Source organism: Sciurus carolinensis, chromosome 15, assembly GCF_902686445.1.
Source record: "Sciurus carolinensis chromosome 15, mSciCar1.2, whole genome shotgun sequence".
NCBI classification, from domain to species: Eukaryota; Metazoa; Chordata; class Mammalia; order Rodentia; family Sciuridae; genus Sciurus; species Sciurus carolinensis.
Genome location: NC_062227.1, coordinates 28,486,446 through 28,507,630, shown reverse-complemented (window position 1 = coordinate 28,507,630; position 21,185 = coordinate 28,486,446). Strand labels below are relative to the sequence as shown.

The 21,185-nt window shown below is 32.2% G+C and overlaps 1 protein-coding gene across 2 annotated transcripts in view; it reads left to right on the top strand.

Annotated features, from left to right (window-relative positions):
- Smchd1 (structural maintenance of chromosomes flexible hinge domain containing 1) overlaps nucleotides 1-21,185 on the top strand; it is a 157,502-nt gene that overhangs the window by 93,220 nt on the left and 43,097 nt on the right. For both annotated transcript variants that reach the window (XM_047526412.1, XM_047526413.1), the window contains exons 33-40: nucleotides 370-485; nucleotides 1,650-1,714; nucleotides 10,122-10,209; nucleotides 12,283-12,414; nucleotides 14,461-14,613; nucleotides 18,685-18,811; nucleotides 18,962-19,081; nucleotides 20,143-20,228. In XM_047526412.1, coding sequence (XP_047382368.1) covers nucleotides 370-485; nucleotides 1,650-1,714; nucleotides 10,122-10,209; nucleotides 12,283-12,414; nucleotides 14,461-14,613; nucleotides 18,685-18,811; nucleotides 18,962-19,081; nucleotides 20,143-20,228 — 887 coding nt within the window. The remainder of the gene's footprint in view (nucleotides 1-369; nucleotides 486-1,649; nucleotides 1,715-10,121; nucleotides 10,210-12,282; nucleotides 12,415-14,460; nucleotides 14,614-18,684; nucleotides 18,812-18,961; nucleotides 19,082-20,142; nucleotides 20,229-21,185) is intronic.

Below are 21,185 nucleotides of genomic sequence, written 5' to 3'. Positions count from 1 at the left end.
AGAGAAAACCTGTTTCTTCTAATTAAAAACTAATAGGTGCCAAATAAATTAGAAATGGTAAATATGTTGTGAATGTTACATATAATAAAACTTGAGCTATTACATGCTATTGAAAGTCATGACGTAAGCATTCTAGGAATACATTAAAAAGCATATGATGTTTTGATCAACTGACCTAGTTCTAAGTTGCTAAGTATACATTATCTGGCCATTTTGGTCCTGAATGCTAGAATTTATTGCATGGCAGACTGTAAATATGAGAAGGGCTTATTAGGAGCAAAGTTATATTTCTAGAGGAGAACTTAATTTAGCTCTAGGGTTTTTTTCTGTTGCAATTAGTAAGATGTATGTATATGTTTACCATGGCAGATTTTATGGTTAGCGTTATTTCTGAAGATGACAGTATCATTAAAAATATCAATCCAGCACGTATTTCCATGAAATTGTGGAAGCTGGCAAGCAGTATGAACCGACCACCAGCAAATGTGAGTAATGGGAATCATTTTTAGAAATAGCTCTTCCATTTAAGTTACAATTAAATCTAGTGTAAAATGCAGCACATCTATATTTGAGAATTGAAAATTAATCTACTCCATTACTTGGGATTAAAAAAATATGCATCAATATATATTTCAAAGTTAAGTGTTGACGATATTGATTTTTTTAATTTATTTTTATTTTTTAATTGGGATCTCACTATGTTGCCAGGGCTGACCTTAAACTTCCAATCCTGCCTCAGCCTTCTAGGTAGCTGGAATTATAGGTACACACACTAGCACCTAACTTGTTGCTGCTATTTAAATAGAGTAGTTTACATTGTGATTTTTCTTAACATGTTAAGATATTTTACACTATTTTGCCTAAAATTAGCACAAAGAAAAAGCCATTAAATATCACTAAAGGGTAACACAGAAAATGAGTGAGCAAAGAGATATTGATAAATTATAAGATAGAGAAATGTGGGAGAAGAGTTTGAAGGTGTAGAACATTGCTGTCCAGTAGAAAGGTCGTACCTGGCATTTAAATTTCTAGTAGCCACATTAAAAAGGTAAAAAGAAGTAAGTAAAATTAATTTTAATTATTTTTAATCATAAAATAGCAAAAGTATGAAAAATTACCATTTAAACCTGTATTCCATATTTTAAAATTTATTGAAATTTTGTATTCTTTTTCCATCTCTTCACAATTTGTTTATCTTAAACCTTATCAATTCAGACAAGCTACATTTTGAGTGCTTAATAATAAAAGCTCTGTAAAGATATTGGCTTCCATACTGGATAATGAAAATTTGAGATAAATATCAAATTTGAAACTAAATTTTAAAATGTTTCAGTGTCCCATTTTCATAACCCACTTCAGCATTTATGGTTTATAGCATTAACTCTTTTAGAAACTAGCTTGTTTGATAGTTCCAAAAGTTACCGTGGTTTTAGCAGTCATGATCTTCACTTCTTCAGTTTACACCAGCAAGACAGTGATGCTGCTATTACTTTAAAATGTTATCACCATAGAAATCTATACCCTGTAATGGATGTTTTTACATTGTGACTTTTTTCATTGTCTCACATGTTTTATAAAGATACATATGTGTATAAATTTTCATCCTGAATAGATTTTAAGTTTATTTTTTCTCCTCCTCTCCTTTCCAGGCAGAAACATTTAGTTGTAATAAAATAAAAGATAATGACAAGGAAGATGGTTGCTTCTATTTCAGGTATTTCTCAAATCATTTTCATATTTTTATGCTTGTTTTGTTACAAAGTAATTCACCCTTTAGAGACATTGCCTGCTCATCTAAGGAAAGTAATTTATGATTTTGTTATTGGGTAGTTTTTTGGGGGGAAAGATGTGATTTGTTTTTAATAAAGTTTTGTAATATGGTTTGGGGAAAGATTTTTGTGATGGTTGTGGTAGCATTAGAAACTTTGAAAGTCGTGAGACTTCCTTTATATAACCAGAATATGATTTTTTATTATATAGGAAATTTTTATTCTAAGATTTTATAAAATAAGATTAGACTGGCTTCTACTGTTATGTGACTTTGAGCTGTTACTCCTTCATTCTGGACCACCATTTTAAAATTTGAAAAAGGTTTTGAAAGGATTGTGTCTAAGATTTCTTTTTCCTCTCCCCTCCCTCACAAAGTTTCTTTATTAATTCAACATTAATAAAGTAAAAAATGATTTCATACTGATAAAGGACCAGTTTTGTGTTTTCTAAAAATTATCAATGATAGATTGATGCTTTTTGTTTAAAACAGAAAATGTCCACTGAATGTATACTTGTTAAGGCAGTGTCATGTGGCTATAAAAGATTGTGAACACTCTTGAGTTTTGTAATTTTCTATGATAGACCAATAACAAAATGTTCAAACCAGCCTCTGTCCTTAAACCAACATTCCTTTTAGTCTTTTAAATATACCCAAATTATTAAAGGGGGTTAGGGTTCGCATACTGCTACCTTTTCAGTCTTTTAAATTATCATTCTGTGTATGAAGTCTATTAATGTGTGCAAGAATTGGGCAATTTTATGGTATTCTAAAATATGTAGTTGGTTTCAGTTAAGTCTTATTTTAGCATCCTAGGGCATCTGTTTGAGGAAACCTATTTTAATAAATTTTTTTTAAAAGAGAGAGGAAAAGTGTATTTGGGGGTTCACAGTTTCAGAGGTCTCAGTTCATTTATTTATTTTTAATTTTTCTTTTTAGTTATTGATGAACCTTTATTTTTATTCATTTATTTATATGCAGTGCTGAGAATTGAACCCAGTGCCTCATACATATGAGGCAAGCACTCTACTACTGAGCTACAACCCCAGCCTTCAGTCCATTTTAATAAATCTTAAAAGTGATCATGTTTTGAAACTAAATAGAGATGGTGGTTATATAACAGTGCAAGTGTGTACACTTTAAAATTATTAATTTTATGTTTTATGAATTTCATGTCTAAAAAAATTATCACATTCTTTCCCTGTTAGTTACATGTGTAATATAATAAGTAATACAATAATATATTAATTATGTTTGCATAAATGAAAATAATATTTGGATTCCTAAGGTATTAGTCACTGTTTTGGGGGTTGTACATATAATCTTGTTTAATTGCTTAATCTTTTCAAAAGGGAGATACAGTATGCAAAAAGTACCAAAAGAAAGATATGCAACATTGTATTTTGCCCAAAGTGAATGTGCACCCTCTACTAAAGTCAAGAAGTAATGCCATTGTCATGTAAGCCCCACTTCCTGCTTCTCCCACTCATTACCTCTTTCCTTCTTTATGTGCTGCACACACACAAAAATCTTTCCTGACTTGGTTTTCTTTGGAGTTCTGTTGTCTGATCATATATCCCTAAAGTCTCTGATTTAGTTGTGCCCATTTTTTTTTTATATTGGTTATTTTTAGTTATACATAACATTAGGATTCATTTTGACACAATTATAAAAACATGGAATATAATTTGTTCTAATTCAGTCCCTGTCCTACCCCTTTCCCTCTCTTCCTCCCTCCACCCCTATCCTCCTCCTACTCTACTGATCTAGTTTTTTTTTTTTTTTTTTTTTTTTTTTTAGTATCTCTTGGATATACATAATGGTGAGATTCACTGTAATGTATTCATATATCATAGGAAAGTTAACTCAGATTCATTCCACTATCTGTCCCTATCCCATCCTTCCTTTCCCTTCATTTTCTCTTCATCAGCTCCACTGATCTTTCTTCTATTTTTCTATCCCAGCCTTATTTCGAATTAGCTCCACATATTCAACTTTTGGCTTTTGGGAACTGGCTTATTTCACTTAGCATGATAGTTGAACTCCATCTCTTTGTAGGAGATAGGTAGATCGATGTAGATACAGTATTCTTTTGTAAATGACTTGACTGAGAATTGTGAGGTTAATCTGTTATAGTTGTAATTTCTTTCATTTTTATTGCTGTGTAGTAGGCCATTGTGTATGCACACTGCACTTATTTATCCATTCTACCAATGACCATTTGTGCTGTTTTCAGTTTGAGACTGTTGCAGTCTATTGCTATATGTTCTTATATAACAAGTGCAAACATAGACGTGAACTTACCGAGTCATAAGTTTAGTAAAACTAAGCATAATGCATACGCTTATCTTTAGTAACTATTGCCAGTTTTCCCAACTGTTAACACCAATTTCTTTTCCCACCAGCAGTATATGAGAGTTCCCATTGCACCAGCATTTGACTATATCTATCTTTTCTAGTTCAGTTTTATTTTGAATGTGTAGTGGCAACACATTTAATTTCAATTTACATTTCCTTTATCATCATGAATTTCTTGACTCTTTTTGGTATTGATATTTTTTTATATTAATTGGTAAGAGTTCTTCATATGTTATGGCTTATAACCATAACATATTAGATTTATTAGAATCCTTTGCTGCCTGGCTAGTTTTTGCATTTGATGATACCTTGAATAAGAGTGCTTCATTTTTATATGAACAGATGTAGGTTGGTCCGAAGGTAGTGAGTTATCTCAATTGATTGTTCACAGTCAGTAACAGATATATTAATCCTTTCCTACATAATTAACCATCTTTAAAAAGTCTTTCTTTATATTTTGGTTATAAAAGCATTTCTCTATATTATTGGGTTGGGTACTCTCACAACCAACTCCAGATACAATAATTCACTAGGAAGACTCACAGGACTTAGTATAGTTTTACTCATAGCTATGAATTATTATGACAAAAGAATACAAAACAAAATCAGCAAAGGGGGAAGTCTTATGGAGTGATGTCCAAACTTTCAAGGGTTCTATTCCGGTGGAGTCACATAAGACATGCTTAATTCTTCAGTAACAGGTTTTGAAAACATATGTGAAATGTCAAACACAGAGGATTAGCGTCCAGGATTTTTATTGGAGGCTGATCTTGTGATAGGCAACCCCTGCCTAGTACCTGACAAATTTCCAGAAGGAAAGCAGGTGTTTTGCATAAAGCATATTTGTAAAAGTGTTTTAGGTAATGTGAGCCACTCTTCCCAGGAAAAGTACTAACCCTCCTAAAATGTATCCTTATAGGTGCCAACAAGGGCAAATCTTGTGAGCAGACCTAAGAATAATACTTTAGATTTGCTGCTGTGTTGACTCTTTTTGGTTAGTTATTCCTGAAATGATTGGCTGGGGTGGAGGTGAGGGTGCTGGGGATTGACCATAGGGCATCATGTGCGCTAAACACATATTCTATCACTGAGCTGCACCCCAGCCATGATTTATTTTTTTAAATGAAAGGTTTGAGGTAGGTGGTCAGGCTTTGTTTACAAAAAAAAAAAAAAAATGTATATATATATATATATATATGTATGTGTGTGTGTGTTTGTGTGTGTGTGTGTGTGTGTGTGTGTGTGTGTGTGTGTGTATGGCTTTATTAAAATGATAATTTTTCTCCAGTGCTATCTGTATTATAAACCATATATCCATATACATGTGTAGATCTATTTCTATACTCCCTGTTTTGATTTATTGGCATATTTGAATATTTTTGTTAATACTACACTGTCTTCATAAATTCACATAACAAAAACACAATTTCAGTGGCAAAAACCTGTTGAGATTTTGTTTGAATAAGAATTTGGGACCATTTTAAAGTACATGAATATGGCATAACCTTCTATTAATGTAAATTTCCTCAGTTTCTCTTATAATGTTTTATAATTTTCCTAAAGGTTTGAATATTTTTCCTTAAGAAAACACAGCCTCTGGGACCGGAGTCCCCTGTGTTTCTTCTTTTCTAGGAAAGCAATAAACCTTCTTCCTTTTTTTCAAAACCATGTCCTCATTGTTGGATTGGCATTGGGACAAGGACAGAGCTTTTGGCAACAAATTTGGCACCCCAGATGGGACCCAAAAGCAGTCTCCACTCCAACTTTTTTGGGCAGGCCTGGCTCTCCAAGGAACCCCACTTCCATGCTGAATATCTTTTCTTAAATTAATTTCTATGTAGTTGGGGTTTTTAATGGTATTATTGTAAATGGTATCTTCTAGAAAACATTTTTATGCTTTGTTGTTGGTTGTAGAAATCCCCTTGAGTTGTGTAGATTGATCTTCTAATAAACATCTTTCTTAAACTTACTTATTTCTAATTTTATGTATAGATTCTTTGAAATTTTAAGAGATGTCTGTGAATCGTTATAGGTTTGTTTACTTTACAATCCTTGTCCATTTTGTTTCTTTTTCATGCTATACTGCACTGGCTTGTTCTTATAGTAAAATGTTAAATGATAATGATGAGGATGATCACTCTACTCTCATCCAAAAAGAAGCATTTCAGCATTTTATCAGAATATTTATTTTTGATCTTTACTAGGAGACATTCTCTGTTATGAATTAGCATTAGTAGTAATTATCTACTGAGACAGAATATGATTTTTTTTGGTGAATTACAGCACATTAGTTTCTGAATGTTCAGCTAACCCTGCAATTACTAGAGTAGGCCCAATTTTATCATGTTGAATTATCATTTTTATAAATTAATGGATTTTTTTGCTAATGTTTTGCTTAGGATTTTTGTATCTACATTAATGATTGAAATTAGTCTGCATTTCTTTCGTAAAAATTCTTAGGTTTTAATATTTAAGTCCTGTAAGCCTCACAAAACTAGTAAAGAGCTATGTTCCCTATTCCCTCAATCTTTGTGGTTTATTCTTCAGAAGTTCTTGGTAAGAGTATCATTATATCTTCTTTAATGTTGGTAGAATTCCTGAGTGCAGCTATCTGAACCTGGAGAGTGTTTGTTTTAGAGAGAAGGTTTTAATTACAGATTCAGTTTAGTTCTCAAAAAGCTATTTTTTAGCTAAAATTTCAAGTTTTTAAAAAAATACTACCTTCATTTAATTTTCTGTGGAGTCTGTAGTGATGTTCTTGACATTAGTTATTTGTATTTTCTCTAATTTGTGTCTTGATTTATCTTAACAGGAGATTTTAATTTTATCAGTCTTATGAAAGAATCAACTTTTGACTTTTTATTTAAAATTTTTTTTAGTTGTAGTCGAACACAATATCTTTATTTATTTATGTGGTGCTGAGAATTGAACCCAGTGTCCCACACATATAAGGCAAGTGCTCTACCACTGAGCACTTCTGGCTTTCTAAATGTCTTCTTTTATATTTGTTTTATTGTCAGATAATTTCATTTATTTTCTTTGGATATCATTTGTTTTTTTACAGACTTCATGAGATGGTTTCTTACCTCATTTACTTTCAGCATACATATATGTATATATTATATGTGTGTGTGTATGTGTGTAGAACTCTAACTTTCTCTTTAAGCATGGCTTTAGTAGCGTTCATAAGTTTTGTATATTGTACTTTCATTACTGTTTGGATCAAAGTCTTTCCATTGTGGTTTTATCATTGACCCATAGTTTATTTAGAAGTAGACCATTTAATTTCTAATATTGATTTCTAGTTTAATTCTACTGTGTTCAGAAAGCCTAATCTGTATGATTTTCAATTCTTTGTGGAGTTACTTGGCATCAGTTTCTGTACTATTTGCATATTGTCAATTTTTATATATGTTCCAAGTGTACTAGAAAATAATGTATATTTTGCATTTGAGATACAGTTCTGTGTTTACTTAGTTTTTCTATATTGATATTTGTGGTGCTGGAGACCCTGGGGTATTCTACCATCAAGCTACATCCTGGGTGTTTTTTATTTTTTATTTTGAGACAGAGTCTTGCTAAGTTGCTGAAGTCGACTTCAAATTTATGATGCTCCTGTCTCAGCCTCCCAAGTTGCTGGGATTACAGACATGCACCACTGCTCCCAGGTTGATGTTTGTTTTTTTTAAATCTGCTTCCTTTAGCAATATTACAAATTTCCAGTATGAATGCAGATTTTTCTCTTTTTCCTCTTAGTTCTATGGTGTTTATTTTAAATATTTTGAAACCTTGTTATTAGGTACATAATGACTTACAGACTTATAGTTTCCTGAGATATTAAGTATTTTATCATTATGTAGTGCTCCTCTTTTTGCCTTTAGGTCTACTTTAATGACAATATATCAACTATCCATATAAATGACTTGCAGAAGCCACCTTAGGGATCTTGAGGAGAGTTAGTGTTTGTGAAGTATATCTTTTTTCTTTCTTTTAAAGTGTGTCTTTTGTAAATGGCATGTACTTTCTTGAGCTGTGTGTGGATCCCAGAACACTGAATTACAACTTTTACTTTCTCAGTTTACATGCCTTTTTATTGTGCATGTTAAACCTATCGAGGTATATGGTCTGTTCATTTAAATTTACTCATCTTTTCTCATAATCTTGAACTCACCATGTTCATCTGGGGTTACTTCCCATCTGAGGAAGTTCCTTTAGCATTTTCACAGGTGATGAATTGTCTCATTTTTACCTGAGAATGTCTTTATATACCATCATACTCAAAGGATATTTTTACTGAGTGTGCTATTCTTGGTTGGCAGTTTCTTGCAGTACTTTCAGGCCATCCTTTTCTATCTCATTCAACTGCGAAGTTAGCTCAGTCTTATTATTCAGTTCTCTTGAAAAGAAATCATTTTCCCTCCTCATTTGATTGTTGGGTTTTGTTTTCAGTAGTTTTACTTTTGTGTGAATTTCATTTTATGGGTCCTAATTGATTTTCATAAAGTTGGACTGTGTTGTCTTTAGTTTTGAACAGTTGTCAGTCACTATCTCATCAGGTATTTCTTGTGTCTCATTCTTTTCCTCTTCTATTTTAAGTGTGTTAGCTGTTTTCACAATGTGCTCTGTCTGTTACCCTCTTTTCTCTTACTTGCCATTCTTTTGTCTCTTCTCATCCTATTTACTTTGAACTATCTTCAGGTAACTAATTCCTTATGCAGTAGGATTTCATTTGCTGTTAAATCCACCTTTGAATTATTAATTATTTGACTTTTTTAGTTCTCATATTTACATTTAAGAGGTTTATTTGTTTTTGAGACAAGGTCTTGCTCTGTTGCCCAGACTGGTCTCAAACTCAGGGGCTCAAGCAGTCTTCTCACCTCAGCCTCCTAAATGTCTTGGACTAAAGGCACATAAAACTATGCCTGGCTTACATTTTTTTTTTTTTTTGGTTCCAGTTATCTGTTGGCATATTAGTCTTACTTTTATCAAGCTGAGTAGTAATAATCAGTCATTAGGTCATTTTTTATTTTCTCTTGTTCTGTTGATATTTTAGTCTAGTTCCAATGCCTCTTCATTATTTTGCTGTTATCAGACATTTTTATTTATTAATATGTATGGTAATAATTATGTCTAAGACATATAATTATAATAGTTATGTATTATATATAATGATATATGTCTCCCATAACCTCCATCCTATCTTACTGTATACTGTTGAGGGATTTTTTTTTAATACTTTGTTAACTGTGGAGCAACTTTTTTTTTTTTTTTTTTTTTTTTTTTTTTTTTACCTGGGAGTTGAACCCAGGCCTTTGTGAATGCAAGGCATATGCTTTGCCACTGAGCTACATCTCAGCCCTGGAGCATCTTTTAAAACATTTTTTTAACAAACACATGGCTATTTTCATGAGAAGGGTTGGTGTGCCATTTAGAAGCAGATCTTGTTTAATTTTTACTGTAACATCATTTCATTCATATTTTCAGTGTGTTAAAATATAACTAAAACAAGTTAGTGTACCTACTAAGTACTGTTCCTTATTGAGAAGTCAAATCACAGTAAATAACTTGAATATATTGTCAGATATTTAGAATACTGCCTGAATAGAAAATAAAGCAACATAGAAGATCAGTAAGATCATTCATAATCTCGAAATATAAAACCATTTGTTAGAAATTTATAATGTAGAAGTGAAACAAAATTCACTTGAGCTATATACTTTATCATATTTTGTGTGCTTACTACTTTGTCAACTTTATATTCCTATTTCCATTTTTACTATATCCAGAGCGTTTGTCTTGAATGTTTTGTGGAAGAATGTACAGGTAAAGTTAATTAAACTTAATATGCAATATTTGTTGAATGAATGAAGACAAATATAATATGTAATTATTTATTATTCATTAACTTGTTATAAAAGGAAATGTTGGTGCTTTGAATTCCTTCCCCCTTTATTTAAAAATTGTCAATAACCTTACCACTTTCTTTTGAATCTAGGGATAAAGTAATTCCTAACAAAGTGGGGACGTACTGTATCCAGTTTGGTTTTATGATGGATAAAGCAAATATTCTCAGCAGTGAACAGGTTTGCTTACTTTCTTGTATATTTTGATAAACTTTACATTTTTCTCTTAGTTTATGAATATTTAGTTTAAAAGTAAATTAATTATTGGATACAAGGTATAAAAGCAGTATTCCCCCCATTATTTATGGGAGACACATACCAAGATCCCCAGTGTGTGCCAGAAACCATGAAGAGTACCAACTACCATATGTACTGTTTTTTACTTGTATGTACATACCTAAAATAAAGTCTAGTTTATAAACTAGATCCAGCAAGAGATTCACAATTATAGCAGTATTCTCTTTTTAAAAGTTGGTTTGTGTGTGGGTTGGTTTTTATTGTGTAGAGTCTTGCTGAGTTGCTCAGGCTGGCCTTGAACTTGTAATTCTCTCGCCTTTCCCTCCTGAATAGTTGGGATCACAGGCATGGACCACCATGCCCAGCTAAATATTATTTAAAATTTAGGAATTGTTTATTTTTGGAATTTCCCATTTAATATTTTTGGGCCAGGTTGACCTCAGGCAACTGAAACTGCTGAGAGCAAATCTGTGAGCAAGGGGAAGGTGTGTATCATGGTAAAGTTGCTCGTGTTAATCATACATGAAAAATTTTCAGTTGATAGCATTTCAGTTATTAGTATTCTAAATAGTGAAGTTTTAGGTAGTTCTGACATACATCATTTCTATTTATTTTTTTCAATGTGCTGAATTTTTTAAAAATACTTAAACTCAAGTACTTGTCAATTTGTTTTTAGATGCTTATTAAAAAATTAATTTGACATGCTTTTTATTCTGAATTTTTAAAGTAAAATTTTTTTATTGTCCAATTCATTAGATATTCTTGAAATTTAGAAAGATAGAAATGAAGAGCAGATTTGATATTGGCAGGGTTTAGGGAGAGGAGCCAAGAGGTTGTGATTGTAAAAGGGGTAGACATGGGTGACAGAATAGTTCTGTGTATTGATTGGGTTGGCAGTTACACAGAGTCATGCGTGTGATAAAATAAGTTGCCCCCCCCCAACAGTCTAAATATATTCTGTGTTAACCTCTAGATTTTAATGTTGTGTTATATTTATGCAGGATACCACCCTGGATGAGTACCTGGAGGGTACATGCAGTCTTCCTATACATTTTTTGGCAACTTACTGTGAATATTTAGTTATTTCAAAATTTAAAGTTTTAAGAAAAGAAACTTGTCCAGAAGTGACACACACCATTCCCTTAGCCTTCATTGACAGGGACTCCTTGCATGACCACACATAGCTGCAAGAACTCTGGGAAAATTGGAAGGGGAAAAACATTTTAACTGTGTATTTTTCATTTTCTATTCCTGTGACAAAATACCCAAGGTTTGGTATTTTATAAAGAAAAGAGTTTTATTTAGCTCACAGCTTTGGAGGCTAGAAGTTAAGGATCAGGCTACTCCATCTATTTGGCATCTGGTGAGGGCTCCTATGGCTGTATCACAACATAATAAAGAAGCAGAAAGGGAAATGGCCTCATGCGGAAGGGGCAGTCTTGTGTGGGGTGGCCTCATTTTGTTGTTGGTTTTGTTTTTTAATTTGTTCTTTTTGTTATACATGACAGTAGAATGTATTTCGACATATGTATGTGTAGTGTAACTTCCCATTTTTGTGGTTGTACATGATGTAGAGTTATACTGGTCATGTGTTTTTATGTGAACATAGGGAAGTTATCAGATTCATTTTACTGTCTTTCCCATTCCCATCCCCCCTCCCTTCCCCCAACTCCACCCCATCCAATCTGGTGGAACCCCCGCCTCCATTGGAAGTCAGCATCCACATATCAAAGAGAACATTTGGCCTTTGGTTTTGGGGGATTGTCTTATTTCACTTAGCGTCATAGTCTCTATTCCATTATTTACCAGCAAATGCCATAATTTCCATCATCTTTATAGCTGAGTAATATTGAATTATGTAATATCACTAAAGTAAATTACTTCTAAGAAACTAATGAAAATGAATTTCAGACAGTAATATTTGATTTAGTATATACCATCATTATTTATTCTCTTCCTGTGAAATAGTAAAGCATTGATATGTTATTGTTTAGAATACTTCTTTTGTTTTATAAGGTTATAATTGATGTTCTACCTAATCAACCTGTGAAGTTGGTTCCTGAAATTCAGCCAGCTACTCCAGCTGTTTCTAATGTTCGCTCAGTTGCCAGTAGGACCTTGGTCAGAGATTTACACCTCAGTATCACGGTAATGTTTATTTTCTTTCAAAACCACAAAGGGGTAATGAGAAAAAATTTCTGATGTTTGGGTGCAAAGATTATTATAGAGTCAGATTATTGAGTTTAAGCTTAATGGGAAAACCTGTGCAGATGAATAAGTATTTTTAAACATCTTTTTGTTTTGATATGAATAGAGAAAGCATAACATTATAAATAAAATAAATCCTGATATACTAATAACTGATTCAAAATGCAGAAATCCACCTCTTATTTTTAATTTTTTAATTATTTTTAGATATACATGAGTGTATTTTGACATTATACATACATGAAGTATAATTTATTCTAGTTAAGATCTTATTCTTGAAGTTGTACATGATGCAAAGTTTCACTGGTCATGTATGCATATATGGACATAGGAAAGCTATATCCAGTTCATTATACTGTCTTTCCTATTCCATTCCCACTCCTGTCCCTTCCTTCTTCTGTCTAGTCCAATGAACTTCTATTCTTCCCTTCCTCCCCTTACTGTGTCAGCATCCACACATCAGAGAGAACATTTGGCCTGTGGTTTTTTTGAGTTTTCTTATTTCACTTAGCATGACAGTCTCCAGTTCCATCCATTTACTGGCAGATGCCATAATTATTATTTCTGACTAATATTCCATTGTGTATATATAACCACATTTTCTTAATCCATTCATCTGTTGAAAGGCATCTATGTTGGTTCCCTAGTTTAACTCTTGTGAATTGAGCTGCTATAAACATTTATGTGGCTGTGTCACTGTAATATGCTGATTTTAAGTCCTTTGGGCATATACTGAAGAGTGGGATAACTGGATCAAATGGTGGTTTCATTCCAAGTTTCCTTAGGAATCCCCATACAGTTTTCCATAGTAGTTGCATCAGTTTGTGTCCCCACCAGCAATGTCTGAGTGCACCTTTTTCCTCACATCTTCACCAACATTTATTGTTACTTGTATTCTTGATAATTACCATTCTGACTGGAGTGAAATGGAATCTCAGTGTAGTTTTAATTTGCATTTCTCTAATTTCTGCCTTTCTTAATACATACCTTATCTTTCCTATTTCATTTATGTGTTGTGAAGTTGAGTGAACCGTATTGATCACAGAAAGAGATAGGTAAAGATAGTTATATTTTTAAAAAGAGATCTCTGATAACTGATCATAATTAACCCATTAAGTACCAAATTTTCAGTTTTGTGAATATTTCAGTGAAATTGACACAGGTACATTAAAAGGTTGGAAATCATAATCTAAAGCTTGTTTATTTTTATATTAGTTAATATATTCAGTATATTACAATAGTATATACTGTTTAAGTTTTTTAAAATGTCGTACATCTAGGACGATGAGACAAAATTTCTTAAGGAAGAAAATCATAGCTTCTCAAGGCTGCTGATGACCTATTCAGTGGCCTGGTATATAGCTAGCATTTGTCTAGCATGGGCAAAGTACCACCAAAGAAAAAACACAGTAGTGAGACTTCATGTTAATGGAAAATATGACTGGTACAATACTCCCTCCTTTTATAAAAGTTTATTTTCCTATTTCAGACAAATGAGTGGTTCTAATTTCTCTTCCAAAACATATTGTCAGGTTAAACAGTGCAATATAAATACTGCAAGAGTCTGAATTCATATGCACACCAAACATTGCCTGAAGAGTATAATTTACACATGTCTGATGCTGTTGAAGTTACTAAAAAACAACTTAGAAGTGCTATAAATTCATAACACCTTTTTGTTAGTAATGACTTTCACAGCAGTAGATGCTTCAGTACATAATATGAAATTTTAAATGAGAGTTCTTACAGTTGAGAAAGTTAGGAACCTATTGTATTAGAAACCATTGTCTCTGGTTAAATGGTTTTTGGACCTCTCTCCTGTATGTGGAGCACAAACAGAACTAAATTGGCATGTTTGAATTTAAAAGGATAAGGATAATTTTTGCTGGGGCTCTATAAATGTGTCTTACTTCTCATTCGTACATGCCCTTCTCTGGGTTTAGTCTTACAACCAATAACCAATAGTTATTTTCTGTTTCTTTTAAGGATGAATACGGCAATCATACTGGAATAAATTTGGTTGGCACTGTAGTAGCTACCATTAAAGGTTTTAATGAGGAAGACACTGATACCCCACTCTTTATTGGGAAAGTTAGAACACTTGAATTTCCTTTTGTGAATGGTTCAGCTGAAATCATGGTAAATTTTTTTATCTTTTGGTAGATAAGATTTCTGTACTTAACATTTTAAACCAATATATTAAGCTGCCTTTTCTTTTGTATGTATATCTGTGAAGATGTTCTAAGTAATGCACTAAATTGGAAAGTCAACTGAAATACTTTGCATTTTGTTCTAAGAGATTATGCATTGAACCGAAAACCATTGTTACTAACAGTAAAATCTTTTCCCCTGTGCAATGAGCTTTCTCTGATTCTAGTGATTTTTAAATTAAATGTCAATATACTGTTTATGTTTCATTGTAAAACTACCTGAATGTGGATAGAAATAAAATTGAATAGTCCAGGTAAAATTCAATAAATAACAGTCTATCTTTGTTATTTTTAAAAAAATTGAAAATGATTTTATTGCTATGAAAAAACAGCATAAGAACCTCCATAAAGTAATAATGTTACCCCCTTCAGAGAAAACAATGATTAGCAATTTATCCTACAACGTTCCAATGTTTCTCTATACACATTAACATGGTATGCATATACCCCTGTGTATATGAATTATATACATGTTAAGAGGGGAGTATGTAAGATTACATTAAACTTCATTAATAATGCTTTTATAAAAATCTTTTTTTCTTGTTTAACTTCTCTTTAAGCTGACATTATTAATACAGTAACCACAATTTATTTTCATCCAGTCTTGGTAAAATTTTAGTTCTTTCCTAAGTTTGATTTTACTAATAGCATTTTCAGCCAGTTTTCTTTTAAGTATGTATGTTTATATATATGATATCCTTAAGAAATTGCTAGAGAACTGGGATTGTGGCTCAGTGGTAGAGCACTTGCCTAGCATGTGTGAGGCACTAGGTTCGAGTCTCAGGACCACATATAAACAAATGAATAAAATAAAGATCTATCAACATCTTAAAATTAAAAAAAAAAAAAGAAATAGCCAGAAATAGAATTGGTTAAAGACAGAATATGTACATTTTAAGAATCTTTTGATGGTTATTGCCAGTTGCTTTTTCATTTATCTTCCCACCAGAAATGTGTCCATCTTTCTCTTATTTGCTATATTAGATATGAACAGTTTATAAATTCTAAACAAATTTCCTATTTTGAATAATTTTTCTTTGTTACTAATAAGGTTGGACAGTTTATAGTTTTGATCTGTGTGATTGTCCATTGACTTCCTTTTGAAATGGTAACTATTTTCTTCTTATATATTAAAGGTATTATTACTCTTGTATATACATACTTTTTCCTAAATTTTGTTTTTTTACTTTTGTTTATGTTGAAGGGAAGGCAGATTATATTCACAATACCATCTCTAGTTTTTATACCTTTAATCTTTGATTTGTCTGGATTTTATTTTATCCTTTTTTGTATTAACTAATTTTCTCAATATCATTATTGAATAGTTCTTCCTGTTCCAATAAATTTGAAATGTTACCTTTTCTTGTATTTACTTTCTTGTTCATCTTGATACCTAATCCATTGTTAGCATCACATTTTTTAAATAAACTTATGCTTATAAACCTGGGAGTCTGACAGCTGCATGGTTCCTGAGGCATGTCAGTTGGTTTGACAGTGACTGACCAATACAGCATTTTCATCAATTAAAATGTTACCAACATTTAAAGAGCTGGAATTTTCACATAAAGATCTGCACGTCTGATTTATTTGGAGAAATCTGAAGATCTAGCAACACTGTCAAGGATTCTCTTATGACAGCCTGAACAATGTCTCTTGACATTGAGGACAAATGTCAGATGCCACTTTTTATTTTAGGGAATTGTAAAATGAAATTTTTTGTACCCTAATAAAAATTAGAAATTAGAAATGAAAACCACATGTTGAAAAACAGACAGGGAAAACTTGTTTAACATGCAGAGTGGGTTTGTTAGAATACATTTAGCCCAGTTTACCTATTTCCTATTTACCTATATCCTATTTTCTTGAACCTCCCACCCCCTCCTCCACTCCCATAAACATTTGAAATTGCTGTTTCTGCTGTATATACTCTGAGGTAAGGACAGTGACTGAAGCTATTTTACAGAGGCTGACGCATAAAATCTAAATTTTCCCTCACGTATATGAATTTCTTCTTACCACTAGAGGTCCCTACTACCTCAGCGAATAAACAGAAAACTTGGCTTAACTTGGCTCCCACATACTGGTTGGTGTGTGTATGTGTGTGTGTGTGTTGTTTTTTGTGTTGTGTGAATGGTTTGGCTGTGTTTTCATTTTGAGTGGGTCATGTTGATTTATTATGTCTGGAACAGAACTCTGCAATCCGATTTTTTAAAAGTACAGGGATTGAACCCAGTGGCTCTTTACCACTGAACTGCATCTCCAGTCCATTGTAGTTTTTATTTTGAGACAGGGTCTTGCTAAATAGCTCAGGCTAGTCTCCATCTTGTGATCCTCCTGCCTCAGCCTTCCAAATTGCTGGGATTATAGGAAGTCCCAGCTGAAATCTGATTTTTTAACAAGGTGTTGTTGTTGTTGTTGTTGTTGTTGTTCTCTTTGTTTTTGTTTTGTGCTAGGGTTTGAACCTGGAGCCTCCTCCTCTACCACTTGAGCTCTACCCCTAGCCCAGCAGGTGATTCTTTTTAGGGAAGTTTAGGAAACACTGTCCCAGAATACCACTAAATTTCATAAATGTTCCATATTTGCTTGAAAAGAATATATATTGCTTTGTTTCAAATAATAATTAAATTTATAATTGTTCAAGTTTGTAAATTATGTTTTTCAAATTCTCTTTGCCTACATGATCTGGAAATTTCTGAAAAATAACTGTTTTATTCTGATATGCATTTGTCCATTTCTTTTCTGCCAAATCCCTATTTATACTTAAATCTAGTTTTGGACTCCTTGCTTCTGTTATTCTGTGTATATTTTTTTTTAATCAATGATGATAAATTATAGGAAGTCCTTTCTCAGACTTTTAGAGTAAAACATAAATAAGATATGAAAGAAAAGATTATATTTAGCTACATAAGTTAAATTTTTATTTATCATAAGCATATCTTAAACAGAATTTTAAAAAGTGCCAGTGTGTTAATAATTTTAACACAGTATGGTGGTTAGTACTTAGGATTCATTAACCTAATCTTATAACAGAAGAAGGGAAAAAAATTAAGGGTAATAAATTGTGGAGAAATATTATTCTATATATATATACATATAATAAAGATCAATATATTGAACATAATTTAATACCTCCTAACAAACTTCTTATAGACATGTAAATGGACACTGAATATTGACAATCAGTTAATGGAAGAGTAAATGTATGATCAGTAAACATAAGAGGCATAACCTCAGTACCATTCAGGCAGAGGCTATTTAAAACAGTAATGACGGGCTGGTTTTTAAATTCCTCCTTTTTAGAAAAAAAAAAGTACAGGATTGATATTAAATGTTGGCCTGCATCAGGGGAATTGGATACTCCTACACCCTATTGGTGTAGAAATGTGAAAAATCATTTAGGATAAAAATATACTTGCATCATTTACTAGTATTATGTTGTGATCTTGGCTAAGGTATATTAAAGGTGTCTTGTGGATTAGTGAAAAAATAAAATTTTAAAGAACAAATCTGGAGAGCTTTTCAGTATCTTTGAAATGTCACCTGGGACTGGTAGGTCTATTTCCATGGTAACAGCTGTAACTTAAACTCAGCATTGGGGTTTGGGCATTTCTCTGTTGTTTTTATAACTTTCACCCCATAAACTATTTCACATTGCCTCGGCTTAGAGGTTAGAATGAAGATTTTGCAAATAGAGATATAAGTAGCCAATTATGTATCTGGTATGAACAGAGTGCTAATTTTTCTTGTAATTGTCTATTATATATTACTTTTCCATAAGCTGTATTGATAAGGCCATTTGACTTTCAAACCAATAACTAAAGGTAAAATGTTTTATTTTGTGTCTTGGGTGGTGGTGATAGTTTAATAACCTTAAGGATCAATAGTCGTCTTTCACCTTTAAAATTTACCACTTACTTGAAAACGGCATGATCAGATATGTGAAACTGAAATTTTTCTTTTCAAATCTTGATTTTCCTTATTGTTTTTTTTATTTATACAGAGTCTAGTACTGGCAGAAAATAGTCCTGGAAGGGATAGTACTGAATATTTTATTGTTTTTGAGCCTCGGCTACCATCTTTATCAAGAACATTAGAACCATATATCCTACCATTTATGTTTTACAATGGTAAGTTTCTAGGAAAATAGATAATGAAACTCTATTGTTTAGTGGTACTTGATTAACCTTGCTTTGCTGTCTATTAACATCATATTGGCTATATTTTTTAGAAGTCATGATTTTTAAATTGTTTAGATTAAATCTGAATTTTTTTCTTAGATGTTAAGAAGCAGCAACAAATGGCAGCACTTACAAAAGAAAAGGACCAGTTATCCAAGTCTATTGTTATGTATAGAAGTTTATTTGAAGCCAGCAAACAGCTTCTTGATGAAATCAAATGTAAGTCATTTTGTAGTCAAAGGAAATAAAAACTTATGTTTTGGGGAATGATGAGGCAGAAGGTAGAGACCATGAAACATAAATGTGTTCTGTTTTGCTGGACTACAAGTGAAATGCAGAACTCTGCAGAAAGGTAGTGATGATAATTTATTATTCATCATTGGGCAAGTTTTAAGATGAAATAGTCCTCATTTTAAATAAATTTATATCCTTACAAATTACAAAAATTTGAAATTTTCTGTTAGAAATCTGATCTGTGGAAAATTTATGGTTTTCCATACACTAGAGCTAGTTTATCTCTAGCTCTAGCTTCTGGCAAAAGATATTGGATGACATTATTAATAAGAGAGTAATAAGTAGTTTAATTTTTAGTTTGGGTATTGCACCTGTATATATTTTATACACCATGGTGGTATATGGTGCCACACACACTGATACTGAAATACATAACTTTTCTTGAGTCTATTCTCAGAATGTTTGCTATGATTTTTAATAATTTTTATATACAATTAAAATAAGGCATTTGCTGAGTTGTACTATATGATCTCTTCCCTTTTGTCAGATGTTTTTACTGTTTTTTTTTACTTTATATTTGTTATATAGTTAAAATTTAAATCAATTAACCAACAAATATATGCTGCCTGCCTCAAAGTACACTTTTTGTATATCTGTACAGGATCATAGAGAAGCTAAATTAAGCAATGACATGTCATTTTTATAGCAGTTTTATAAAGTCTTACTTGGCTCGGAGAATAACCTTGTGCAATTATGTGTAAATTACTTATAGTTATGTATATTAAGATAAAATAAGTTATCCCAAATCACTAGGAGTTTGTCTTGTTTATCTCCCTTAGCTTCATTGTTTCTCATTTTCATGTGTTAGAATTGAACTGTGAGGTTCACAGTTTAATTTTGAATTTCTAAAGTAATTATCTGTCAATTTACATTTTACTGTTAAACATTAAAAGGAAAGAAAAATTGAAAATTAAATTTTTTTTTCAAAAATTTTTGTTTTGGGGACTATCAGAAATTGATGGAATTTTTGTTGTTTTTAATTTTAGGCCAAGTTGAGGAGGCAAAATTAAAAGAGGCCCAGTTACGAAATGAACTGAAAGTACATAATATTGACATTCCTGTAACACAACAGGTACAGTTTCCAAAGTGTGCATTAAATATTTTTAAATTAAATTTAATTGTTTTATTGAGAATGCCATTGACACTATTTCTTTAGGGTACAGAGACATAAATGTACATTAGACAGTCACTATACATGAAAAGGTACAAACAAAATGATAGAGTTCTCTTTTCCAAGAAACTACAGTTTGTTTCAGGGCTTTGAGGCAGGAGGATCACAAATTTAAGGCCAGCTCAGCAATTTAGTGAGACCGTCTCATATAAAAAGGGTCGGGGATGTCACTCGGTGGTAAAGTGCCCCTGGATTAAACCCCAAGTACCAAAGGGCCTTGCGGGGAGGGGGGGGGTATTATAATTACACCAATAAAAACATCAATGAAGAACTGCATTAAAAGGCTGCATAAGTAGTAACATACATGATGGTAAAGAAAATAAAGTAACACAAAGAAGTTTAGAGTTTTTGAAAACTTACATGCTTTTATATGTGTAATTCAGCTTCAAAGAAAAGTAGTATGGCTAGAAATTTCTTAACAAAGATAAAAATCATTGAGTATTTCAATAATAGACTGTGTGCTTAGAATATTCCATACCCCAGGCTCACTCCCCCAACACTGCCAAACAAACAAACCAAAAAGTATTCTGTTTTTGAGCTTCAGTGTAGTTCTATGATGGAGGGCTTTTCTATCTTGCACAAGCCCCTGGATGTATTCCTCAGTAGTACACACTAACACATACAAAAGATTCAGTGATCTGGGTGTGGTGACACACACTTATAATCCCAGTACCTCAGGAGACTGAGACAGGAGGATTGCAAGTTCAAAGCCAGCCTCAGCAATTTAGTAAGGTCCTAAGCAACTTATTGAGACCCTGTCTCAAAATAAAAACTAAAAAGGACTGAGTTTAATTCCAAGTACCAAAGGGGCAGGGAGATGTAGCAGGGAGAAGACTGAGTGAAAATGAGGGTTTTATA